The following is a 27,230-nucleotide window of genomic DNA, read 5'->3' as shown; positions in this document are numbered from 1 at the left end:
TTGGAAGCTGTGTGAAGTGCAGGCGACCTCATTAGACTCATCAGAGTGGCAGGAGCCTTCTTTTGTGGATGGAAGCTTGGGCTGTAATTAAGCTCCGAGCGGGTGGAGAATGAGGCTTGGGGAAATTCTGTCCCTAAAACCCTGGGGTTGGCTATGGAGTGACAGCTGAATACCCATCCTACGGGACTACAGGGGTTGAGGGAAAAGGAGCAGGGATTGGCTTCTCTTGGACGACAGTTAATAGGAACAAACCAACTCCTTCTCAGAGATGAGATTCAGAAGCAGAGGCTGAATATCCTGGGTGTTCCTGAAACCAAGAACACTTGACTTGTGTCTTCAAATTCCACAGCCCACTAGCATGTTCACAGATGCTGTTCAAAGTGACCTCTTTTGGCAAAGAAGCAATATGCCTGCAGGGTTGAAACCACTTGAAAAAACTTTGTTAAAGTCGATGTACAAAAATGTTTAAAATGCTTTGAGGAAATGAGATCTGAGATGTTCCTGCTATAAAGTAGTCTGTGAACAAGTCAAATTGAAAGTGTGGAAGCGAGATGTGCCCATAGGCTGAGAGATCTAAGAGAAAGGTTCTTTTCAGCATGACCCATATTTGCAACCTACCTACTGTGCACCAGTGCAGTGCTTGGCTCTGGGGGATAGAGACCTGCAGACCTGGATTTTATGCCTCAAGGAGTTTAGTTGGGGAAAGTCCTACTGTGGCCAGACCTAGCGCCAAGAGCAGTGAGGAGGGAGGAATAGATTCTGATTAGGGAGTGCTTATAAAGCCCAAAGGAGCACCATTTGGGCTGAGCTTGAAGAGCTGGCCCGCTATGATGCTTAGAGATGCGGGAGAAGGGTCTGGAAGGCCAGGAGACTGCCTAACGAAGGCACGGGGGTGGGTGTGGGTGGCCTTCCTCAGGGTGTGGCTGCTGGGGAGGAGAAAAAGCAAGGGATGAGAAGGGAGCAGTGGCTGTTGCCAGGTTGTGGAGGCTTTGATAGGAGTTTGGACTTGATTCTGTTGCTATTAGGGACCCGTGGAATGTTTTCGAATACAGAAGTAACTTGCAAATATCGATAAATTTTTTAAATGGAAAACAAACACATAAATACATGCTTATTGGAAGATATTTCGGGTATATGAAGCAAAAGATGAAAATGCTCCCCTTCCCAGAAGTAACCACTGCTTCCTTTCATGTTATTTCATCCACCTGTGTCTATGGGATCGGCAGTAAACCCTAGAAGTGGGAAGGAAAATGGTTCTGCAGACCCGCTGTGTCACTCTGTGTCACATACATGCCCCTACCTTTCCAATATTTAAAGTGATATATGAAATAGTACTATAATCTAGGGAAATGTGTCCTGTGTCTTCTCACTGGGCTCACGTTGCTCTCCATTGTGTCATTTCAGCACATGGTTTCATTGGATATTCACCCGAACTGCTACAGAACAACACGCTGCCCGATTACAGCCCGGGGGAATCTTTTTTCACTGTCTTTGGGGTTTTCTTCCCAGCGGCTACAGGTATTGTAATCTGGGTTCTTTTTTACTCTCAAATTAGGGGTATAAGTTCTTGGTTCCAAAATTCAGCGTCATCATTGGCCTGCATGTGCTCTTGGTATGTATATCCAACTTTAGATATGGGCTTAGCTTTGACTAAAATTCTGTTATTTTATTTATTTATGTATGTATTTTGTAGAGACAAGGTCTCACTATGTTGCCCAGGCTGGTCTTGAACCCCTGGCCTCAAACATAAAAGTCTATTATTTTAAGAGTTTACTGAAGGCCCTCAATATGATTTAATCGTCCTCACTCCTTACACATTGACATCTTTTGTTCATAGAAAGGATACATATCTCATAGGGCTGAACAGGACGGATTCCTCAGCAGGACAAGCCGCTCTTTTCACAGGTGGAATAAGTGCATGCCTGGAATAGAAACTTCCCTTCCCCCTACCTGTACAAGCACATCTTCTTCCAGAAGGCAGAGAAACACTATTGTCTTTTCTTTTCTTGCTATATCAGGTGTGAGCCAAACCAGTATCCCAGGGGTGTGGAATGAATCTCCTTACCCTCCCTTCCCCAAGTTCCTGCTCTACAGTGACTCCCACAGCCAAGGTCCCTGTAGGGCCCCTGCCCCATGCTTGGGTCCCTGGCCTGGAAGGCAATAAGCTAACATGTTGACCAGATGCTCCATAAAAAATAACATTTGCTAGTGACTGGGCTTGTCCCCAGGGAACAGACTCTTAATGAAGAAAGAAAAGCATTTCACTCTTGATCAAGAGAGTGTTGATGGCCGGAGGGTATCTGCCTTGTCTCCTTGTCTCTCTCGCCTTTCCATCTGCCCTCCTACACATGGCCATTTCCTTACTTGTTGTCCCCACCCCAAATGGGATAGGGACAGAAAAAGAAGGAGAAGCTACTAGAGTGTCTAAGATTGAGAAGATTGTCCATACAAGTGTTAGCAAGGATGTGGAGGCACCAGAACCCTCATGCACTGCTGAAGGGAATGTAAAATGGTGCAATGACTTTGGAAAAAAGTTTGACAGCTTCTTAAAAATTACATAAAGCTATTCCATGCCTAGTTATCTAGTGCAGAGGATCAAAAGCCTGTGTTCATATGAAGATTTGTACGTGAACTTCCAAGCAGCTTAAATTTTAATAGTCCCAAACTGGAAATAGCTTGAATGTTCATCAACAGGTGAGTGCATAAATAAACTATGATGTAGCCACACAATAGAAAACCACTCAATAATAAAAATAAATAACTGGTCAGGCGTGGTGGCTCACACCTGTAATCCTAGCACTTTGGGAGGCCAAGGCAGGTGGATCACCTGAGGTCAGGAGTTCAAGACCAGCCTGGACAACATGGTGAAACCCCATCTCTATTAAAAAAATATATATATATAAAATTAGCCTGGCATGGTGGTGCATGCCTGTAGTCCCAGCTACTTAGGAGGCTGAGGCAGGAGACTCACTTGAACCTGGGAGGCAGAGGTTGCAGTGAGCTGAGATGGCGCCACTGCACTCCAGCCGGGGCGACAAAGTGAGACTGTCTCTAAACAAAGAAAAAGAAATAACTATCAATACACACAACAATATACGTGAATCTCAAAATAATTATGCTGAGTAAAATAAGTCAGACCAAAAAAAGAGCAAATAAATATGATTGTATAAATCTCCATTTATATGCAGTTCTAGAAAATGCAATCTATAATGACAGATTCCTGGGAATGGGAGTGAGAGGAGCAGGAAGGAGGGATTACTAAAGTGCAGAAGGAAACTTTGGGGGGATGAAAAATATATTCCTGGCCTGGTGTGGTGGCTTATGCCTATAATCCTAGCACTTTGGGAGGCCAAGGCAGGAGGATCCCTCAAGCTCAGTAGTTTGAGACCAGCCTGGGCAACATAGTGAGACCCTGTGGTCTCTACAAAAGATGATTAAAAAGTTAGCTCTGGCCGGGCACAGTGGCTGATGCCTACAATCTCAGAACTTTGGGAGGCTAAGGCAGGTGGATCACCTGAGGTCAGGAGTTCAAGACCAGCCTGGCCAACATGGTGAAACCCCATCTCTACTAAAAATACAAAAATTAGCTGGGCATGGTGGCATGCACCTGTAGTCCCAGCAACTCGGGAGGCTGAGGCAGGAGAATCACCTGTAGTGATTCTCAGCTACTTAGGGGTGGGAGGCAGGTGGCAGGAGGACTGCTTGATCCTGGGAGGTCAAGGCTGCAGTGAGACTTGGTCACGCCGTGATACTCCAGCCTGAGTGACAGAGTGAGACCCTGTATCAAAAAAAAAATTGTGTGTGTGGGTGTGTGTGTGTGTGCGTGTGTGTATTCCTGATTATAGTGATGGTTTTATGGGTATATTCATATAGCAAAGCTTTTCAAGTTGTTACACTTTAAACATGTACATCTTATAGAATGTTAGTTATACCTCAATAAAGCTGTTAAAATGAAAAAGACAATAACTTTAATCATCTTTAATTGATTTTCCTCAATCCCACTTTTCCTTATAGCAATAGCCTTTCCCTCTCCTCTTCATAGCCAAACATAACATGGCTCCCCATGTCCATTCTTGTATCCCCTACTCATCTCTCCCAGTCTCTCCTTTGGGAATTGCAAGCCTGTCTCTCCAATGACATGGCTCTTTCACCAGTGACTTCCTTGTTACTAAATGCAGCACGCATTTTTAGTCTCTCACTTTATTTAACTCTCAGCAACAACCCACTTCCCCTTGCATTTCTCTTGCCTTCCACGATGCAGCCTTCTCAGCTCCCTCCTACTCTCTGACTTGCCTTTATAGGTGCATCCCCTCCGCCTGCCCGTCCAATGTTGGAGATCTTCAAGCTATTCCTAGGCCCTCGCATCTCTTTCTCAACTATTTTCCTTGGAGTCTCATCCATGCTTATTGTTGAATAACCACCCTCAAAACTGATGACTCCAAAATTTACACTTCCAGCCCAGACTTCTCCTCCAAGCTTCACATCATACATTCAGTTGCCCATGTGACATGTTCTCTTGGATATCTTGGACTGAACAAGTTTGAAAGAAACCCATCTCACCTACCCCTCAACTCGTCCTCTTCCTGTACTCCTGATGTCAGTAAATGGCACCTCCACCCAGCCAGTTGCTTATGCCAGTGAGCAGACCTCCCTCTTTCTTTCCAGTGCCCTCTAAGTCTTGTCAATTTTACCTCCTAAGAGTCATTAGATTCTCTCTACTTCTCCTTATGTCTACCCCCTGACCACTCTGGTCCCAGCTTCATCTATCACTTGTATCACTGCATCAGCCTCGTGCCTGACTTTTCTTAAGGCTTGGCCATGGAAATGAGCCTGGAACTAGGGCTTGGAAGTGGCAGGTTGAATCCTGGTCCACAAATCCAGATTTGCCAGAAATAGTGCATCGCTTTCATTTTTATAAAACAAAAAGAGTCAGTCTCCGACTCTAAGCCTTCATTCTGCCAGGATGGCTGAAAAGTAACAGCAGTAATTCAGCATGCCTCCACCTGCTCCTGCCATGCTCTGCACTAGTTCCAGGGGCTTAGGGTTTTAAACAGTACCCAGACATGGTTGGGGGGCTCTGCAATTCCTTATCTGTAAATAGAACCAGGCCTTGCCATTGTCCTGTCCATAGGGCCTTTCAGGTTTGTGCTGCCTCTGAGCCACGTTCAAGGACCGGAAATCTGAGATTGGGAACCCTATGCTTAGGGTCTAGGTACTCCCCAAACCTTTCCTTCTGGGGGTCTTACCGGCTCCCCACCAGTACTGCCAGGGAGTGGGGGGGGGGGTCCCAGGTCCTCATTTCCCCAGAACCTGTGAACAGCCTCTCTCTCCCTGCCCCCGACTCCAGAACGAATCTTCTGTCAAATATGGGGACACTCCTGTCCAGGGCCAGCTTTCCGGGTGTGTGACCTATGCATTTACACTGTCCCCACCTTGAGAAGGGCCTCGTGCTTGTTTTAAGGCTTTGCTCTTGCTAAAATTCTTGGGCCGGGCCTGGTGGCTCACGCCTGGAATACCAGCACTTTGGGAGGATGAGGCGGGCAGATCACTTGAGCCCGGGAGCTCGAGACCAGCCTGGCCAACATGGTGAAACCCCATCTCTACTAAAAATACAAAAATTAGCCAGGTGTTGTAGGGCATGCCTGTAATCCCAGCTACTCAGGGAGGCTGAGGCAGGAAAATCACTTGAACCTGGGAGGCAGAGATTGCAGTGCGCTGAAATCGTGCCACTGCACTCCAGCCTGGGTGACAGAGCAAGACTCTGTCTCAAAAAATTAAAAAAAACTTAATAATTTTTGATTCTGCATTTGTGTTTTTATGTGGCCCCCACAAACTGTGTGATAGTTTTTTTCCTTGTCCGCCCACGTTCTCCCCAGCGATTTGGCTGTTTCTTTTCTGTTTCCCTCCAAAATCTTCTAAGGACCTAGGCTTTTGAGAAACAGAAGCCAAAACAGCGCACAGGCAAATTCTGCTTCCTCTCTGCCTCCTGTCTCCCACAAGGCAAGAGAATATAGGTCAGCTTCCTCTTGAATGGACAGAAAAGGAAAGGGGAAAAACAGAGGGAATTAAACAAAGTTAACATCTGAAGATGTTTCCCGGCCGCTCTTCCTCTCTCCTTCCACACCCAAATTGAAAACCATCTGAGTGTTCCCTGGGGCCTGGCAGTGTCCCCACTGAGTGAAGACCCCTGGGCCGAGATGCCAGGTTAGCATTTACCCTAGAGGCAGGGCAGAAGGCCTCTTTGCCTGGTCACACTGTGCAGGGAATGTCCCGGGCATCCTCAGGTGCACCAGGGGGTTGTCTTGGCAATGTGGCCCTGATGTGCCCCTCCACCCTGCTCCCACTGCTGGCTTTCCTAAGAGAGAGGATGCCTGGTGTGAGTGGGGGCAAGGGGCGGTGAGCCTGCCCTCCAGCTTCTCCCTCCAGGCAGGAGTTAGCAGCAGCCTGAGGCTTGAAGATGCCACCCAGTAGCCCAGAGTATGAGCTGGATTCACATGTGAGATCAGCTAGTCCAACTCCCAACCTTTTGTCTCTTTAATCCGTATTTCTTTCTTTCTTTTTTTTTTTTTTTTTAAGACAGGGTCTCGCTCTGTCACCCAGGCTGGAGGGCAGTGGTGTGATCTCAGCTCACTACAACCTCTGCCTCTTGGGTTGAAGAGATTCTCGTGCTTCAGCTTCCTGAGTAGCTGGGATTACAAGAGCATGCCACTATGCCCGGCTAATTTTTGTATTTTTAGTAGAGATGGAGTTTTGCCATGTTGTCCAGGGTGGTCTCGAACTCCTGACCTCAAGTGATCCACCTGCCTCGGCCTCCCACCTCCAAAAGTGCTGGGATTAGAGGCATGAGCCACCATGCCTGGCCTATATTCCCTTTTGATAATGATACTAAAAGCCTCACAGACACTGGACATTCTGGCTCAGAGATGGAGTGTCGTTGTCCTTCCGCTGAGAAAGCTACAGCTACCTAAGACGATGAGTCAAGATTTATTTTCTGTGGTTTAAATTACGAGTGTTATTTTGAAAGCTTTCAAATGTAAAATGATAATAGTGCATAGACTGTGACTACACAGGCCTCTCTGCCCCACCCTTCTTAGGGGACCTGCTTTCCTGTCCCTCTCACTCTCCACTGGCGCAACCCAGGTGAAGAATCATTGATCTGATCCTTTATTTTACCAGCTGGGGAGGAGGGGCGCAGAGGAGCTTAGGAAGGACCCCACAGAGGTCACGAAGCTGATTAGTGGCCAGAGTTGGGCCATCACCCTGCTGTGGAGAGCTGCCCTCCATGTCTCTGTCTCTGTTTTTCAGGGCCCCAATTGTAAACACGATAGGCAGGACGAATGGTTTGTATGACTTGCTGTCTCCTGGCAGATGTTCGGTTAAGCTATGAAAAGCATGGATGATTGGCAGTTTCCATGGTGATAGATTTGCTAAGGATTAGCTCCGAGTGAGTCATGGCTGGGGCTCCTCCCAACGCCATCCTCTTCTGGAACAAGAGAATCTCCAGGCTGTGGTGAGGAGAGAGTTTTGAAGAACAAACCCTTCTGTCCCCCAGCCCCCCATCCTCCCGTCAGAGATATGATAGTTAAGTTACTTCAGATATTTTATCCCAAGGGCAGGCAGCTTCCTGGGAAGAGTGGTTGGAGATTCAGTCTGGGGGCTCCTCTGGATTTAGGAAGCTGTCCCCCTGCCCCCTCACTGCACTCTTCTCCATTACACCCTGTGCTGGTGGCTGCAGGGGTGGAGTGGGGGGAGCTTGGGGTGGATACTGTACTTGCTTTGCTTCTTAAAGTGCATTCCTTCTCAAAGTGCATTCCTTCTCCAAGCTCCACTACCAAACTTTCCCTGAGAAGCAGACATCTCCTCTCCAGGGTTTCACACACACCATGTGGATGCAGCCACTCCAGGGATCCAGGAACACGATTCAGAGAAACTAGGAAATGGAAATTCACTGAGAAGAATATCAGTCATGTGAAGTCCTGTAACCCTTGTTCCCAGATTCTAAACTCTTACTGGAAGGGATAAGGGCCTCTTTGGCCACAGCCAACACATGGGCCTGTGGTTGACCACACCCAGCATGAAAAAATGTGGTAGGAAACCTACAGCCTTTACCGAAACGTCCACAGTCACCTTCCTTTTCAAGAGCCCAGCTATTTCTGTGATTCCCTTTGACCTCACTGGGCCTGACTCCTCTCTCCTGCTCATGTACACACCCTGGGAAGCTCTGGGAATTTGCTGGGCCCTCCAATTGGCTGGCTGGCTCCAGGCCCCTCAGCCCAGCTGTTAGTGCTCACCCCTCCTCTGGCCTACTTCCACCATTCCCCGCTCCCAAGCATCCCCTAGGTCTCCTCAAAAGTTATGTGTCTTGTGAGTGAGAGGACAAGAACCTGCTGGATCAGAATGGGGTCCCCATGTTTAAGGACTAGAGAGCCCCAAGTAGGGACAGTCTGAAGATGGGGGCTCACTCCACACCCTACATTCTGATGGACTTATGAGCAGAAACAGGAGACAAGAAGGAAGCTTTGGCTGGGTGCAGTGGCTCAAGCCTGTAGTCCCAGCTACTCGGGAGGCTGAGGCAGGAAAATTGCTTGAACCTGGGAGGCAGAGGTTGCAGTGAGCCGAGACTGCATCACTGCACTCCAGCCTGGGCGACAGAGTGAGACCCTGTCTTAAAAAAAAAAAAAAAAAAGCTTAGGCCGGGCACAGTGGCTCATGCCTGTAATCCCAGCACTTTGGGAGATCGAGGTGGGCAGATCAAGAGGTCAAGAGATCAAGACCATACTGGCCAACATGGTGAAACCCTGTCTCTACTAAAAATACAAAAATTAGCCAAGCGTGGTGCATGCCTGTAGTCCCAGCTACTCGGGAGGCTGAGGCAGGAGAATCACTTGAGCCTGGGAGGCGGAGGTTGCAGTGAGCCAAGATCGCACCACTGCACTCCAATCTGGCGACAAAGCGAGACTCCGTCTCAAAAAAAAAAAAAGCTTTATAATTATTATACATGTCTATTTTTTGTAATTTTATTTATGGAATTAATTTATAATTGTTTTATCAAAATAATTATACATATCAACAGTTTTTATCAAAACAATTATAAATATCGACAATACTTATTATCATTATAATAACCTATTATGTCAGGCACTAAGCACTTTATGTATAGTTTTCTGTTTAAACTTCTTCACAGCCTGACTGGTTCCATCAGACACAGGGCTGCCACGAAGTGGTTGAAGCCTGGGCTTCAAGGTCCCTCACTTGTGTGAGCTCCTTCCAAAGCCTTGTTCCTAATTTTATATTCATAATTTTGTACTTTCAAAAAAATTTCAGGCCGCATGGAGCCTAGATCCTCCCACAGGTTCTATTAGTTACCCATTTTACAGATGAGGAAACAAAGATATAGAGAGGTTATTTCCCCAACGCCAGTAAGCAGTAAACCCCGTTACTTCCCATAAAGAGAGAACACACAATGTTGGTGCCGCCCCTCATCCAGAAGCCAATAAATCTTGCCTGGGTCCTGGAGTTGGAAAGTTGCATTGTTTGATACTGTGTCCCCCAGCAGGATCTCTAAGACATTGAGAGGGAGGGAAACTCACAAGAACAGAGCAAGAAAGGTTTAGAGATTTCTCAGCTAAACAAACAAACCAGCAAGCCAGGTACGGGAAAGGAATGGGGTTGGAAAATCAGAAGGAAGGTAAGGAGAGGCAGACCAGTCTTTAGGAATCTGAGGGATTTCTGAGTAAGGAGTAGAGCTCATCTCTCCTGGGTGAGCATTTATTTAGCACCCAGAAGGTGCCAGCCACTATGCTAGGTGCTTATGAATATCTGTTCCAACTTCACCACAGCTCTGCAAAGCAAATAGTATAATCCTCATTTACAGGTGAAGAAAGCAGGGCTCAGAGCCACATTGCCTCCAAACAGTAATAGATCCCTTTTTTTCAGTTAAAAGAAAAAAAAAGGCAGCAGATGAGACTTGGGCACGTTAGTGCACATGTAGTCTACCTTCATAAGAAAGAAAAATAAAGTTATGAACTTAGAAAACAGGCAGCAGAGAAACGATTAAGCTATAAATGGAAAGAAAAAGTTGAAGAGTTTCTAAGGACACAGATTTGGATTGAAAGGTCCCCAGGAGGAATCTTGGAAGTTCCTTGAGAAAGAGTAAGTAGTCCTTTATGAACTAATAGGAACTTGAAAAGCCTAGAAAAACTGTTGGGCTTTTCTTTTCTTTTCCTACTAATCTTCATTTTCAGGAACAGAAAAGGGAATTGGGGTGGGAAGTGGGCTTGTGGTAATTGGTGAAAAGTAAGGACTTTGATCAATGTGTGCCATTGGGTGATTCAGGGGGCAGGGAAGAAAAGAGATGACCTGCCCACTTGCAAATGTTGGTAAGTGGTCATTGACATTTACACTGATAATTTTACCCAAGGATATATTTTTGAGAGCTATAAGGGGTTGATTCATCTTCTGGCCATCTATGTCTGCTGTGAGACCAGACACTGGAACTAGGTGCTGAACCCAAGCCCCTTGTTCACCTGGTGCCATCCATCGAAACTGTAGGCGTAATGTCGATGTCTAGGTGGCTACAGATGCCACTCAAGGTGTAGCCTCATAAACCTAAGCTGGTCAAGTGATGGCTGACACCTTCAGACTTGCATGTTAAAGCTGAGACCATAAAGATGTGCCTGAAGGCCCCAGGACTGGGGTGGAAGTCCAAGCCAGAAGGCTTTCCCCATATTAAGGAAGCTGTTTACCTAAGTCACATGGTAACAGTGTGCAGACCAGACAGATCATCGTTGTGATGCAGGGAGAAAAAATGTTTTTGGGTAAAGCAATTAACTGCTTCCTGGAACTGGCGTTTAAAACCCAGAAATGCCATCAATCCAGCACTGTCTAGAGATTAGGAGCTGGTGATGCAAGTGCCTGTGGGGAAACCAATGCACAGCGCCGATTATAACTGATAAGCTCAGCCTTCCTGTGGGTATGTAACCCCACATTAATCATGCAATTACTGTTTCGGAAGGGGAAAATCTATGAAGAGCAGGGGTGTTAGGAAGAAATGGAGAGGCTGTGTGATGTAGTGGAAACAACACTGACTTGGAATCAGGAAACTTGAGGGTTAGTGCTGGTTCTGTTAGCAATTAGCTTGGAACACTTGAATCAAATGGCTTCCCTTCTTTGGGACTCCGTTGCCTCATCTGTGAAATAAGAGGTTGGAGTAGATGATCGCTAGGGTATCACCTAGCCTTAAGAATCATGATTCTAAATAGCTGTTTTATTTTTTATTTTTATTGTTTTTGAGACGGAGTCTTGCTGGAGTGCAGTGGCATAATCTTGGCTCATTGCAACCTACGCCTCCCAGATGCAAGCAATTTTCCTGCCTCAGCCTCCCAAGTAGCTGGGACTACAGATGCGTGCCACTATGCCTGGCTAATTTTTTGTATTTTTAGTAGATACGGGGTTTCACAATGTTGGTCAGGCTGGTCTCGAACTCCTGACCTCAGGTGATCCACCCACCTTAGCCTCCCGAAGTGCTGAGATTACAGGTGTGAGCCACTGCATCCAGTCCTAAATAGCCAAATTTAAACAATTTTTGGAAGCCCGCCAAGAAAAGTGTCAAGACCAAATAGTAATTATAAAATGGGCATTGAGCGTTTCCCAAACTGTGCTCTGTGGAACTTTAATAATGAAGAAAGTGTTTCATTTCTTTAAAAAAAAGGGTTCAACGCCAAATAAGTTTTGCGAAACACTGTGTGCTTATTTCTCTTCTTAGAGATGGACAATGAATATTAGCATATCATAGGCACTACAATAGCCCAGCACTGAAAACCTCTCTAATTAAGGTTTTCCCAACCTTATTTTCAATTGTGGAACTTTTTAAAAAATGTAATATTTGTAAAACACCTGGGCACTAATGCTCTGGGAAATAGTATTTGTTCTATTATGCCAACCCTAAATGTAACTCTAACCTTAACGATAGTGTTTTAAAATTGCACTGGATGCAAAAGGAAAGCAAACTAGAGGATTTCTGTAACATTTAACAAAGATGGGGAAAAAATACTAAGTCAAAATAATTTTTCTAGCTCTAACTAGCGAATGAAACATTTATAATTCACTAAGCTAGAGAACATTGCCCAAGAATCGTGTGGTAACGCAGAGGTAGAATTTTGGAAATGACAGCCACAGTGAGTAAACTCCTATAACAAACGTGCAGGCCAGGCACGGTGGCTCACGTCTGTAATCCCAGCACTTTGGAGGCCGAGGCAGTCAGATCACCTGATGTTAGGACTTCCAGACCAGCCTGACCAACATGGTGAAACCCCGTCTGTACTAAAAATACAAAAATTAACCAGACATGGTGGAAGGTGCCTACAATCCCAACTACTTGAGAGGCTGAGGCAGGAGAATCACTTGAACCCAGGAGGGAGAGGTTGCAGTGAGCCAAGATTGCACCATTGCACTCCAGCTTGGGCGACAGAGGGAGACTCCATCTCAAAATAAAAATCCAAACAACAAAAAAAATGTACACTTTGCCATGGGAACCACCCACATTGCCCCAGCAGGAATCACCCATGAGGCTTCTTGTCTGCAGTCCGAGTTGCCTGCATCTCCTTGTCTCTGGCTCTTTGTGTCTGTGATATGATCTACTTTCTGGCTTCTCTGTTTTGTCTCAAAAGCCAACTTTCTGGCCATATCTGGGCCTGGCTCATTCCTGTGTCACGGTCAGTCCTTTCTCCTCCCACTGACCAGCATCCTAATGTACTGCACATCAGGCAGCCTACACAGAACCTGGACGAGGAGGAAAGGGGGTTTGTTATGGAGACAGTTAAGTGTTTGGAAGCAGGAAGCAATTAGGATGAATCAGTCACTTTCCTCCACAGAAGCATATATTACTGTGGTGTTCTCAGGGGTCTTCATAGGTTAACTTCTGTATAAATGATCTGAAGGAAGGTGTACAAAATGACCTGACAAACTGTAGGAGGTACAACAATGGCGAGGAATAAAGAGCACTATGTCATGATATGGGCTCTGTGTCCCCACCCAAACCTCACCTTGAATTGTAACGATTCCCACGTGTCGTGGGAGGGACCTGGTGGGAGGGAATTGAATCATGAGGGTGAGTCTCTTTCCCGTGCTGTTCTCATGGCAGTGAGTAAGTCTCACGAGATCTGATGGTTTTATAAATGGGAGTTCCCCTACACAAGCTCTCTCTTGCCTGCTGCCATGCAAGACGTGACTTTGCTTCTCCTTCCCCTTCTGCCGTGATTTGTGATGCCTCCTCAGCCATGTGGAACTGTGAGTCAATTAAAGCTCTTTCCTTTAAAAATTACCCCATCTCGGGTATGTCTTTATTAGCAGGGAGAGAACAGATGAATACAGCAGGTCCTGGGCATTCTTTTTTTTTTTTTGATCCAAATAAGACCTGTGCATGATACAAAATAAAACAGTACAGGGGCTTGAAATACAAAGCAATAGTCTCCCACCCCACCTTTCACTATCCCCAATACTCCTCCGTAGGGACAACCACTTTAGTCATTTTTAGTACTTTGAGAGCTGTGTATAACCAAGCAACATATGTATACCTATAATTTGGTTAATCAAAATCAGACATCATCTGTTGACTTCATGCTAAGAAATATGAGAGTTAGCTTTCCTACATGCTCCCTCATCCACTTTCCAATGTTTGATAGTTATATTTTTATTTTTAGTTATTTTGATGATTACATTGATAATTTTAAAGAATATACTTAAATCTCGGCTATTCTCTCAGTTTTAGGTTGCATCCCTTCAGTTCTTGCTGTTGGCATGGGAAATTGAGATTCTGTGTTGTGTTTTAAGATTAATGTATTAGAATTATATTTATTTTATGTGTCTTTATTTTTATAAGGAATGCTTTAGTTATTGTCCTAATTTTAAGGGAATCTACATAATCCTTTTGTACTTAAGTTTTTAGAGCATTATCAGGAAAGCTATAGATAGCAAGTTGATTATTAGCAGGCGAGTGGGCAAAATCCCAAGAAAAATGTAGTTTACAACTTCAACTGAACAGATAGTTTTTCTCTTGCACACACATGCACACATACACACAAATACACACACACTTACTAAAAATATTTTTTGCCTTAAGGTTACAAGTCAACTATCTTTGGAACTATGAAAACAAACTGCTTCATATTATTTGACATTTCTTTTGTCTGCTTAGCAAACACTCAGAAACTCAACTTTATAACAAGATACAAAATAATTAACTTAAAATTTATTGCAACTGCTATATAAATATTTGCTAGTTTTTTTCCAGAGCTACCTACCACATTTAACGGGTAGCTCAAAAGGCATGGCTTAGATTACCTTTTAAATTTGCTTATTAAACTAATTGAAGCTTGTAACATTCAAGTCAGGCCTGGTGAATGAACATGGGACTTACATATTTTTGTTTTCTACATTACTATGATGAAAATATTAGTGCTTTTTCTTTTCCCACTCCTTCTCTTTCCTCTTTTCACTTCCGAATATCAGTTAGCTATAGCCTTCTTTTACATTGTCAAGATAAATAATATTCATATTCTGTTTCATAACTATAGTTGCATTAGTTCATTCTGGCACTGCTATAAAGAAATGCCTGAGACTGGATAATGTATAAAAAGGAGGTTTAATTGGCTCATGGTTCTGCAAGCTGTACAGGAAGCATGGCAGCATCTGCTTCTAGGGAGGACTCAGGGAGCTTTTACTCATGGCAGAAGGCAAAGGGGGAGCAGGTGTCTTCACATGGCAAGAGCAGGACCCGGAGAGAGAGGGGGAGGTGCCACATACTTTTAAACAACCAGATCTCATGAGTCACAAGAACAGCACAAAAGGGATGGTGCTAAAGGTGCTAAACCATTCATGAAGGATTCACCCTCAAGATCCCATCACCTCCCACCAGGCCCCACCTCCAGCATTGGGGATGCCAGTGAACATGAGATTTGGGCGGGGACACAGATCTAAACCATATCAATAGTTACGTCCTGTGTGCTCTGTCTATGGGCCAATTTTAGAAGTTAAAGAACAATAAGCAAATACACGATTATGACTATGCAGCTGTTGCTCACTGAAGAGCAAAGTGGTGGGCTAGAATTTCATTTTCTTCACTGTGATTCTCATATAGTCCTTGTGTCATTTAGGAGAGAAATTTCCTATACCATGGTCAAATGGGAGAATTTTTCTAACATTTTATTAGTTGTTTAAAGTCATGTCACATTTTGGTTTGCTTCATATTTAGACCTTAACTTTCTTTTTTTAATTTTTAAATTAAATTTTTATTTTTTTAATTTAAATTTAAATTTAAAATTTTTTTTAATTTAAATTTTTTAATTTAAATTAAAAATTTTTTAAAATTTAAATTTTTAAATTTAAATTAAAAATTTTTTAAAATTTAAATTTTTAAATCTAAATTAAAAATTTTAAAATTGACACATAATGGCACATATTTTTGGGATATGTAGTGATACATATAATGTATAGTGCTCAGATCAGAGTAATTAGCATATCCATCATCTCAAACATTTACCATCTCTTTATATAGGAGACATTCAATATCCCCCTTCTAGCTATTTGTAAACCTTAACTTTCTTGTTCACTTTTCCTGGAGTTTCAATAACTCTTATGTTGTTGCCAAAATGTGAGTCAGTATATCCTTAAAATCATTCAATTTAATTATATTGCCCATTGTGCTGAAAGCATTTCCTCTCCAGAGGCATCCCTCCAGGAGCCTCCATTTTTTGCTTTAATCCCTGGTGGTTTCTCTGCTGTACAACCCTTATTCTGGAACTTCACTCCATTCCTCAGTTATCACCACTGATTTCTGAATCTCATGTTCTCCTCCTTCATGGTTTACATCGTCATTTTGCTGGAATACATACTTTAGTATCTTCCTCAGAAACACTATGGGGGAAGTAAATTTTCTGAACTCTTGTCTGTTTAACTACTCAATTGGTAATCTAGCTAAAATCATAGTTTCAAAATAATTTTCCCTCAGAATTTTAAAATCAGTGCTCCATTGTTTTCTAATGTTCAGTGTTGCTGATGAGAAGTCTGATGCCAGTCTAATTTTTGTTGCTTTGCAAATGTTTCAATCTTCAGAAGCATTTAGGATTTCTCCTGAAATAGCACAATGATGCATTTAGGTATAGATTTTTTTTTCGTTTTTTGTGCTGGATACTTGGTGCGATATTTCAATCTGAAGACTTGTGTCTTCAGTGGGGGGAATTTATTTCTTTTATCTATCTGGTTATTTTCTTTTGATTCTCTGTTCTCTCTTTCTAGATATCCTGTTAGTTGGTTGTTGAAACTCCAAAATTTCTCCTCTATTTCACCCATATTTTCTATCTCTTTATCTTTCTGTCTTAAATACTGGGATATTTACTTAACTTTATCTTTCAAATCTTTTTGTTTGTTTGTTTTAGAGACAGGGTCTTACTCTGTTGCCCTGGTTGGAGTACAGTGGTGTGATCATAGCTCACCACAGCCTTGAACTCCTGGGCTCAAGGAGTTCAAGATCCTTCTGCCTTAGCCTCCTGAGTAGCTGGGATGTGTGTACCACCATGCCCGGATAACTTTTATTTTATGAAGAGATGCTGTGTTGCCCAAGCTGGTCTCAAACTTGTGGCCTCAAGGGATCCTTTTTTTTTTTTTTTTTTTTTTTCCTGAGATGGAGCTCTGTCACCCAGGCTGGAGTGAGTGGCATGATCTCTGCTCACTGCAACTTCTACCTCCTGGGCTCAAGTGATCCTCCCACCACAGCCTCCCAAGTAGCTAGGATTACAGGCGTGCACCACCACACCTGGCTAATTTTTGCATTTTTAGTAGAGACAGAGTTTCACCATGTTGGTCAGGCTGGTCTCGAACTCCTGACCTCAGATGATCTGCCTGCCTTGTCCTCCCAAAATGCTGGGATTACAGGTGTGAGCCATTACACCTAGCCTCAAGTGATCCTTCTGCCTTGGCCTCCCAAAGCGCTGGGATTACAGGCATGAACCACCACACCTGGCCCTTAAATCTATTGCATTTTTAATTTTAGTGATCATATTTTTAATTTCCAAAAGTTCTTTCTTGTTCTTGGATTTTTTTTCACAGCACCTTGTTTTATAGATAGAGTATTCTTCTTGGACGTATCTGGAGTTACTAATTAGTGTTTTCTTCCAAATTCTCTCTGTATCCTGATTTATATGTTTCTTCCAGCCTGGGTTGTTCTGTTTCTATTTATGCATGTATTTGTTTATTTGTTGCTGGTTTTCATCACACATTGGGTGACCTTGGTTGCGGGCATGGATTTCCCCAGCTGTCGCGCATTTAGGTCTGTCTCTCCGCTGGGGCCCTACCTTGATGAGAAGTTTGTGAATACTGTTGATTCTTGAGAAGGACTTCATTTGGGGTGCAAACATCCAGCCCTGGTTTTCCTCAGTGTATTGAGATCTTGTAGAGAAGCATTCCGAGGCTTTCTTTCCTTCTCTTTTCCCCTGTATTATGTTCTCCATTTTCTATGTTCTATGTTCCGGACATTCATGGGAACCTTTCATCTACTTAGGGTCCCCCTCCCAACTTCTCTTTGCTTCTAGGAATTTATCTACTTTTCCCCTTTACTATGCTTTTAATAGGATCTTGGAGAGGAGGGAATGAGAGGAAAGAAACTGTGCCTAACATGCTGTTAAAAACAAAAACAACAACAACAAAACCTTAGAAGTTTTCACTTTTCAAAATGGTCATTGTAGAAAATTGAGAAAATATAAACAGTTAAATAAAAATGATCTGTTCTTTTATCACCCAGAAATAACATTGTTAATGTTTTAAAACATGTTCTAGTTCCTTTTTCTATATATTTTTATAATAATGGGATCATACCATGTGTTCTGTTTTCTAATATGCTTCTTAAAACTAAGCAAAAGCTTCTAAACATCTTTCCATGTCACAACATATCCCTTACAATATTCTGAGACCTAGTATTTATTGAAAGCTATATCATCACTTACTTAACCAACCCTCTATTTTTAGACATTAGGTTGTTTCTAATTTCCGCTATTCTAAACAAGCGTTTATAAACATACTGGGCTAAATCTTCCCTCATAGCCTTGATGAGGGAAGGCTACCTACGTTGGGTAAAGTCCTCGTAGTGGAGTTGCTGGGTGACAGTATATGCACCCCATCCACGGGCCAGCATTCAGGGTTCTCTCTGAAAGACACCCCCCTACTTTCACTTTCTGATTCCAAACTGTCACTTCACTGCACTTCGCTTGCATTCTGTGAAGCATTATGGCAGAGGCATTAAGAGCATAATTTTCAGAGTCAGACAGACCAGGGTTGAATCTTAGCTTTGCCACTTATTAAATGTGTGACCTTAGGCTGTTTTAATTAACCTCTTTGAACACTTTTCTATAGTATGAGGAAATAATTCTACTTTTCTGATGAGGTTGTTAAAAGAATTAAACAGGATTAAAAAAATGCATGTAAAGCACTTGACACAGGCCCAGGCAGGTTGAAAGTGTTCACAAATCATGGTGTTAGATTCATTCCCATCCCTAAGCCCATTCAAATCCCTCTTCCAAGGCCACATTCAAGATACACCCCCTTCATGGGGCTTTCCTGACCAGGGCAGCCCATCACACTGAGTTGTTATGGCACTTGTGGGCTGGATCCTCATCCGATGTTCAGAACACCCTGTCTTGTTGCTTTCATATATTTGTTTGTATGGGAAGAGGAAACATCCCCACTTCACCATGCAGCACTGTGCTGTGGGTCCCTCATGGATTAATTAATTTTCATTAGTCTTCTTGCAGAAGAGAGGTGATGATGAAAAGGAGCTTGTGACTCCATGTCAGTGGCATTAGGATTGGTTTTTTTGAAGTTTATTTCAAGCCCTTTGGTAGCTCAGGGGCTTGGAGGGTGGTACCTGACCCCAAGGACACAAGAAGCTCCCATGGAATCAGCAGGCAGCAGAGGCAGGGAAAGCCGTTGAGCAGGAGGCTGCCAGACCTTTGTAATGCTGAGCCTCTCCAGGGCATTGTCCCAGCTCAGCACGCAGTGCAGGACCTCTGTGTGCCTTGCAAGCTGCCTTCCTCCTCCTGGTTGCTTTGCGCTGAGCGGTAGGATGCTTTTGGAGCTGGGAGGGCTTTCCTCCTGAGCCTCCTCCAACCCACAAAGGTCCCTTTCACCCCACAGGGATGCCTCCCTAGTTGCTAGGGGAGATTGAAAAGCAGCCTGTGCGCAGAGCTGCAGCTGGAGGGCTTGCCGTGGGACAGCTTCCAGGAGAGGGTCCCGGAGGAGAGGAAGGGGCAGCCCTGGGGAAGGCGATGCGTGGAGAAGGCTGCTCACCCCATTCCCCATCTGGGTGTCTTTCAGGAGTCATGGCCGGCTTCAACATGGGGGGCGACCTCAGGGACCCTGCCGCCAGCATTCCCCTGGGCTCCCTGGCAGCTGTTGGCATCTCGTAAGTTCCCCTCATGGCAATCAGTCTGAGCTAGAGAGTGGGAGAGAAAACCCGAGGCAGAAGAGGGATTGCCCCTTTTGTTCTGAGAGTGCCCCGACTGTGACCAATCTATTTCATATTCCGATCCTTCTTTTAACACTCGGTGGGCTGGAAAATTCACGTCTGGTGGGTTCAGACACTGCCCTTTCATGCGCCCTGCCTGGGAATGCTGCCTAGGAGGAGTGTCAGGACCCAGATCACAGATCAAATCCTTTCTTTCCTTTCCTCAGCCTCCCGCCCCCGTCCCTCCCCCACCCCCATTTTGAACTTGAGGATTTTTTTAACCACCGAGTTTCCAGGATCACTAGAGGGAGCGTAAAGATGAAGAGTTTTGCAATCAGACGAATTCGGGCTGCATCTCAGCTCTGCCGCTGATGGGCTGCATGACTCTGGACAATTTACTGAGTTCTCTGAGCCTCCATTTCCTTTCCTGTGAAATGGGGATAATGACACTATATGTGCTTTATAGACTGCGGGGAAGAGAGAAGGCACAAAATGGAAGCTCAGCACCCAGCTCTTCTTCTTCCCCCAGTGAGCCTCCCCTCCAGCTCCCCCAGGCCGTCAGGCCTCTGGGGTTTTAGTTCACACTGTGCCACCCACACAAGCAGGCTGGGTAACCTTGAGTCTATTTCTGACCTTTTAGAATATTGTTTCTCTCTGTACCACAGGAAGAAGCTTCTCTGCCCTTCACTGGGTGGGTGTGAAGAGGCAATGAGATCAGAGACCAGAAACAATGACTTGAGAAGTTAAAAGGGCCTGTGTTATTCTAACCACAGTATTTAGAAAATATTAATGTCTCTGTTTCACAAACACTGAATTTGCTCTTAGCTTATTGCAGTGAAACCATTGCTATCAGCCTGGCATACAGTATCAGGGTATTTTGTGCAAAACAAGGCAATAACATTGGGAAGAAAATGAAGACAACAGAGATAGGGTTGAGTGTTGGGAAGGAAATAAAAGAAAGAGGCTTCTGAATGAGGACCCTGTCTTGTTTCTGGTCCCAGCTGGGAGGTTCCAGGAGGAACCCTTGGCCCATCGTCTCACTACCCAGATGGGAATGAGGAGACCACAGGAGCCTGGGTCTTGTTCAAGGTTACAGGTCATCTTGGGGACAGAGCCAGGCCTCTGCTCTCTGCTTTTTGACTTTAGTTTCCCTCTTTATTATCTGATCCAAAGATAACAGACCAGCAGGACTTAGAGGCCCGAAGGATCATCAGCTCGTTCTTTTGCTGGAGGAGGCTTGGGTGTGAGGCTGCGGGGCAACCCTGACCTGAATCCTGGCAACCTAGAGGAAACTGGGCCTCCCGCTTCCCTACTTGGAATGCCCTTTGTATGTTTTTCTTTTTTAATACAAGAAAGAGAAAGAACAGTGCTCACTTCAGCAGTACATATACTAAAATTAAAGCAATACGGAGATTAGCATGGCCCAAGTGCAAGGATGACATGCAAATTCGTGAAGCGTTCCATATTTTTATATACATTTAAAAGTAAAAAAAGAAACAAAACAATGGTACCCCTTTTTTGCTAAGAAATATGCCAGAAGAGAAATAGTACAAAAAGTGTCCTCCCAAGCCAGCTGGGGAAGCTTCATGACTGGCCTTTCTCTCATTCTGAGACAAGTTCCCTTTGGAAACAGAAGGTTGAGTGGGGGGATTGGATGGGGCTGGGTGAGGTGAGTGGGGGTCAGCTCTGCTCTTGGGTTTTGCAGGTGGTTTCTGTACATCGTCTTTGTCTTCCTCCTGGGCGCCATCTGCACTCGAGAGGCCCTTCGCTATGACTTCCTGATAGCGGAAAAGGTGAGTGAGCCCTGTGCTACTCCAAGGGCTCAGTCTGCCGGAGTCATTTATTTGTTCTCACCAACAAATGGCCAACTCCCCTTGCAGTACTGTCTAGGAATCCATACAGTCTTTTTAAAATTTAACTAATTTATTTTTTGAGACAGGGTCTCACTCTGTCGCCTAGGCTGGAGTGCAGTGTTGCAATCTCAGCCCACTGTAGCCTTAACCTTCCAGGCTCAAGCAATTCTCCTGTCTCAGACCGCCAGGTAGCTGGGACTACAGGGGCATGCCCTCATGCTGGGCTAATTTATTTTTAATTTTTTGGTAGAGATGAGGTCTCATCATGTTGCCCCGGCTGGTCTTAAACTCCTGGCCTCAAGTGATCCTCCCGCCTTGGCCTCCCAAAGTGCTGGGATTACAGGCATGAGCCACCACGCCCAGCCTCCATATAGTCTCTAGCCCAGGAATGAAGTGTTGGGTTGTGGGAGGGAAGAGAGATGATGGAAAAGGTACAGGCTCTGCTTAGGGATTTCTAGAAACAGATAACGATGCCCAGAGAGATTCACGAATATGAGGGGCTAGATAATGGGGACATCTCTTCCTGTCGAAAATCAGGACAGAAACGGAAGAATCTGCTCACCCCAAATTCCCAGCTAAGCAAGCGTCTCACTTTTGCTAATAGCTTCACCTTCCACGATGAATTGAATGTGCTGCTCAGAAGTGGCAAGTGGAGAAGGAGGCTGGATAGGCAGAGGTGGAGGGAGCGGGAGGAAGCCCAGTGCCAGGGTGAGGGCCGAGGCCCTCCTTGTCCCTGAGGTCCTTGACCCCTTTGGCTTTCCTGAGAATCTCAGACATTCCGGGTTGATCTGGCTGCAACGTCTTTGTTTCTAGAGTCCACACCCTGCCAGGAGAAGATTAATGAATTCCTGGCATTGGCTGGAAGTCATGTGACATCACGGACATTTATTTGGCATCCTAGAATCCACATGAATAAGATTTCCAGATATTTTTCTGGAAATCTCCAAAAACTCCTACCCTCCTTTAAGTTCTTGGAGAAAAAGTAGACCCTGAGATTCCCATCGTTTTTCAAAAAAATGTAGTTGGTTAGGGAGTTTTTCTGTTAACTTCTGAGCATCACTGCTTATATTCTATGTATTTTAAAATTTAATATTTTAACTTTTTAAAGACAGGGTCTCACTCTGTCACTCAGGCTAGAGTACAGTGACGTGAACATGGCTCGTTACAGCCTCAACTTCCAGGGCTCAAGTGATTCTCCCACCTCAGCCTCCCAAGTAGCCAGGACTACAGACATGCACCACCACACCCAGCTAATATTTTTTTTTTTTTTTCAATTTTTTGTAGAGATAGGGTTTCGCCATGTTGCCCAGGCTGGTCTCGAACTCCTGGCTTTAAGTGATCCTCCCTCCTCAGCCTTCCAAAGTGCTGGGATTACAGGCATGAGCCCCGATATTTTAGGATAGAGTACCTTCTCTTGGTGTGAGGCTTTACAAAGCAGCCCTGCTGATCTTCATGGAGGGCCAGTGCCTGGGGCAACCTGGGGCAGGAAACTCTGAATTTTCCTTTGAGAGATATGTTTGAGCTTGGTTTTCACATTAGCACAGGTTTCTTTTTAAGGCATGTAGGAACCCAAGCAAAGGTGATTATTTGTTTTCAAGGGTCTTGCCCTTAGTATAAAAGCAGGTTTTTTGGAAGGCAGTGCAGTTCAGTTAGTGAGAGAACTGATACCCACCTTCCAGTACCCAAGGTCACAGACCCCCAGCTGGCAAGGTTTGCTCTCAGGGCAGGAATCTATAGCCCTCATTTGTATCTACATGCACGCTTCCATCTGAAGTTTCACTCCCAAGGGCCTGTTCTCTAGTTGTGGAATGAAAAGCTTGGCTGCATTACAGGAATCGAAGGCCTCAGGGAGCAGCCTGGGTGAGGCTGGTTTGACCGAGGGAAATGCTTCCTGCTCGTCTGCAGCTTGCCAGTGGCTGGCCAGCTCTGCCTGCTTCTAAAGTTCCTTTCTCGTGCTTTCCTTCACAGAGGTCCTTCCACCCTTTAGAGACTCTGATCTGATTATCCCCTGGGCTACAGCTCTCCTCCCTCCTCTTCTTCCCCTGCTTTTCAAGGGAATGATCAGAGTAGGTATATGGGAGGGCGGGCAGCTTTGTATCTAAGGAAGGCCACAAACAGCAGTAGGGTAAAAACAGCCCAGAGACAGCACGTGAGAGCCTTTGTGGGTGGAAATCCCACACCTAATAATAGGCACACAAACCAAGGGAGCCTCTTTGGAATGCCACCTGTCCCGACAGTGAGCAGGTAGGCAAGCACTTAGCCAGCTGGGGGCACCTGCTGCATCAGGCCCAGCAATGACACTTGGGAATGTAATTATGCACACACTGGGATGAAAGGTGGAGATTTAGTTTTTGGAGAGGACAAGAGACTGTTCCCTGGAATAGGCCATTGTAAAGGCTATAAAGGAACAAAGCTACTGCCCTTGGTTCTCAGTAGAAATGGGCAGGTGCAGCAAGTCAGTAAGCAGTGATGGAACCGACCCTGATGACTTCAAAATAGCAGCACCTGGGTCTTCTGGTTCCCACTACCCACCCCCTAAAGGAGACCACACAGGAGTTTCCTCCTACACCTTTTCTGCTTTCCTGCTCACTGGCGTGGCTGCTTGGGACTGACTCTGCTGCAGTAGCAGGTACCGTGCTCAGGCTGTAGATTGGGCCACAGATGTTTTTACTGGCAGTACCTGGAGAATTGGAGGGTGCAACCTACACTGGTTGGGAGGTGCAAGTGCGGAGTCTCTTTACTTTGGTCACTTGACACAACCGGCCACCCTGATAACCTGTTCACCTCAGCTTCCTGTCTTACTTGTGGCTTCAGTTCTGAGCCGGCGCATCTCTGAGCTTTCCTGGGCCTGAAAAAAGGCCTATTCTGTATGTGTGCCCCGCGCATCACCTCTGGACACTGAGACAGGGTGGGTCTCTGACTTACTCTCCTTGGCGCTTGTTCACTCGCAGCTCCCCAATGCACTCCTCTCTTTCTCTTGGGGGCTTTCTGCCAGAACAATCGTCTTCAATGACTGCAGGCTGCCCTGGATTCCTTTCTACTGATCTGCAGCTGGTCAGTTAATCTGTTTCTTTCTGGGTTTCCTACAGCTTCTCTGATCTATTTCTAATTATTTGGCTTCTCAACTCACAGTTTCTCTAAGAAGCATCTTTTTACTTTTTTTTTTTTCTTGAGACAGAGTTTCACTCTTGTTGCCCAAGCTGGAGTGCAATGGCATGATCTCAGCTCACTGCAACCTCCACCTCCACGGTTCAAGTGATTCTCCTGCTTCAGCCCCCTCAAGTAGCTGGGATTACAGGCACATGCCACCACACCTGGCTAATTTTTTGTATTTTTAGTAGAAACAGGGTTTCACCATGTTAGGCTGGTCTCGAACTCCTGACCTCAAGTGATCCACCCGCCTCAGTCTCCCAAAATGCTGGGATTACAGGGATGAGCCACTGCGCCCGGCCACGTCTTTTTACTTTTTATCCCCACCACAGAGGAACTTTCTCCCAGCTCTCAGGTGTATGTGCGTTCTTAAACGTCTTGTATACAGTGGTGGCTCTGAGATAACCCATGAAAGCACGTAGTAAGTGCTAATTATAATACATTTTACCTGGCACATAGCAGGTGCTAATTAAATTTTAACTCCCTTCCACACTCCTTATGGGCATACCCTTACAGATCAAGACATTTATTTTAGGAATACGTTTTCTCCCCACAAATCCACCATATTTAAGAGAAAAGCCAGAACAGTCAATCTCAGTATTATTTAGTTAGAAAACGAATTGTATAAACAGTGTTAGTTGGAGTGAAATTAAATAGATTAAATGTTTTGGAATAAACTTGTATACAGTCCAGGAAACAGATGTTTATTACAAATAAAAAAGACCAAATACCTTAGGAGCCCTGGGGCTTGCTAACTAGCAAAATAAGAGCAATCTAAGAAGGAAAAATATCCCAAAAGTATTGTTGTTAAGACTAGGGAATCTGGGTGGCTCATGCCTGTAATCCCAGCACTTTGGGAGGCCGTGGTGGGCAGATCACTTGAGGTCAGGAGTTCAAGACCAGCCTGGCCAACACAGTGAAACCCCCATCTCTACCAAAAAATACAAAAATAAGCCAGGCGTGGTGGTGCATGCCTGTAGTCTCAGCTACTCGAGAGGCTGAGGCAAGAGAATCGCTAGAACCCGAGAGGCGGAGGTTGCAGTGAGCCAAGATCGTGCCACTGCAGTCCAGCCTGGGAAACAGTGCAAAACCCTGTCTCAAAAATACAAAACCCCCCTAAAACTGGATAATCCCACAGAGCAAACTCTGATTCCTGGATTTAATAGTCATGGTTTCACATATTCAAGAGGGACCTTGGAAGCTTGTGACACAAGCTGTACAGGGAAGATGGGGATGGGATAGCGCTGGTGACTGGGGAGTGAGCCTAGTGGGCCACTCAGCACCTGGGAGTGGGTCAGCCTGAGTGTCCTCTGCCCTCCAGTGTGGACACAGTCCTGCCTCTCAGGAAGGGAAGCAGACTAGGTCTCATTATGGAAAATGGCTCTCAAGTGAGAGGTAAAACTTGACTGAAAGTTGAGATGTTGATCAATTCATGGAGCGTGGAGAGTGTTAGGAAACTCATGACTCTGGAAATGAGATGTGGGAAGAAAAAACCAAAGTGTTGTTGAGACTCAGCCTTATTAATACACTTGGGATTGTAAAGGTTTTTAGGGTGCACTCCCCAGTGATGTCAGGGGTCACCGCAATTAGATGAAACAGAATGAGCCCTTTGCAAATGACTTTAAATCCAGTCCTTCGAGAGAAGAGAGCAGCCAGTGAATGAGTGGAGTCCCTCAATGACTGAAGCTCAAGTGGGAGCTGGGAGAAAATACGAAGAGCAGAGAGTTGGAAGTAATTATCTTCATCAGTAGTTACTGAAGAAAGAAAACAGGGTAGCTCACACCCCATGTAATATTTTGGAAAGAGCTTTGGGGTGGGGGGATGGCTCAAACAGGTGTATGCCAGAAAAGAATCACTGTTTATTTAAAAAGAGCTGTTGACACACCTCTGCTCAAATAAATTCTCACTTCCACCTCCACTGGCACATTTAGCAAATTTTCAGTCTGACATGAATAGAGAAAATGATTAAGTTCTGTGAGGGCCAGGAGCAGAGCTGTGTGTCTATAAGCCTTGCTCTGCCTAGCACCATGCCAGGAACATAACCTGTCGTCAGGAAATGCTTCCTGGATGGATGGATGGATGGGTGGATGACAAATGACAGAGATAGGATTTAGCCAGGAGAGAGATGGAATGAAGTTTTTATAATTTGTCTAGATGTGGAGACCAACATTTCATATATTATTCAGAAAATAGACTGAATAATAGTTTTATATTTTTTTAAAGTGGTAAGTGAATGGATCATTCTACACAATTGACAAACTGGACATAGGTTGCTACACTTGGCCCTGTCTGACCCCAGCTCCTAGGGCTCTGGAGGAATCCCAGGGTGTGTCTGTGGGAAAGCTGGCCAAAGACGGAAGCCACCATATCGTGTACTCATGGTGCCAGAGGCTCAACCCAGTTCCTGAGGTCAGTCCAACACTAGGAGGATGTCAGGCTGGGGCATTCCCACTCATTCCTGCTCTGAGTAAATAGACAGGCTTTAAATGAAAAAGAGTTGTAAAAATTCAAATATACATAACCTTTTAGGTAAGAAGCAGTGAAATTTCTGCAAGGAGATGCCATGCCTGACTCTCCCAAAGAATTTTTTGAGGGGAGAATGAAGTGGCTACAATGTGTTGTGCACAGGGGTTCCCCACATCGGCTGCACATTAGAATCACCTGGAGGGCTTTCTTAAAATCAACCATGTCTGTGTCTCCCTCTACACTAATTAAGTCAGAATTTCTGGGTGATT

General features: G+C 44.9%; 1 protein-coding gene and 1 non-coding gene across 10 annotated transcripts in view; both read left to right on the top strand.

Annotated features, from left to right (window-relative positions):
- The window catches only part of SLC12A8 (solute carrier family 12 member 8), a 136,855-nt gene that overhangs the window by 77,574 nt on the left and 32,051 nt on the right, over positions 1 to 27,230 (top strand). For 8 of the 9 annotated variants that reach the window (XR_010118478.1, XM_055259844.2, XM_063630196.1 and 5 more), the window contains exons 6-8: positions 1,405 to 1,518; positions 19,363 to 19,450; positions 21,198 to 21,285. Coding sequence is in view for 8 of the 9 variants with exons in the window: in XM_055259844.2 (XP_055115819.2) it covers positions 1,405 to 1,518; positions 19,363 to 19,450; positions 21,198 to 21,285 (290 nt within the window). In the remaining variant the exon portion in view is untranslated. The remainder of the gene's footprint in view (positions 1 to 1,404; positions 1,519 to 19,362; positions 19,451 to 21,197; positions 21,286 to 27,230) is intronic. The other variant, XM_063630197.1, reaches the window with a different exon arrangement.
- Positions 20,859 to 20,962, top strand: LOC129471811 (U6 spliceosomal RNA). The gene has a single exon (XR_008653759.1). It is a non-coding gene; the product is annotated as a U6 spliceosomal RNA (small nuclear RNA).

The sequence above is a fragment of the Symphalangus syndactylus genome, chromosome 21 (genome assembly GCF_028878055.3).
Source record: "Symphalangus syndactylus isolate Jambi chromosome 21, NHGRI_mSymSyn1-v2.1_pri, whole genome shotgun sequence".
NCBI classification, from domain to species: Eukaryota; Metazoa; Chordata; class Mammalia; order Primates; family Hylobatidae; genus Symphalangus; species Symphalangus syndactylus.
This window is presented reverse-complemented; position numbering and strand designations above follow the sequence as displayed.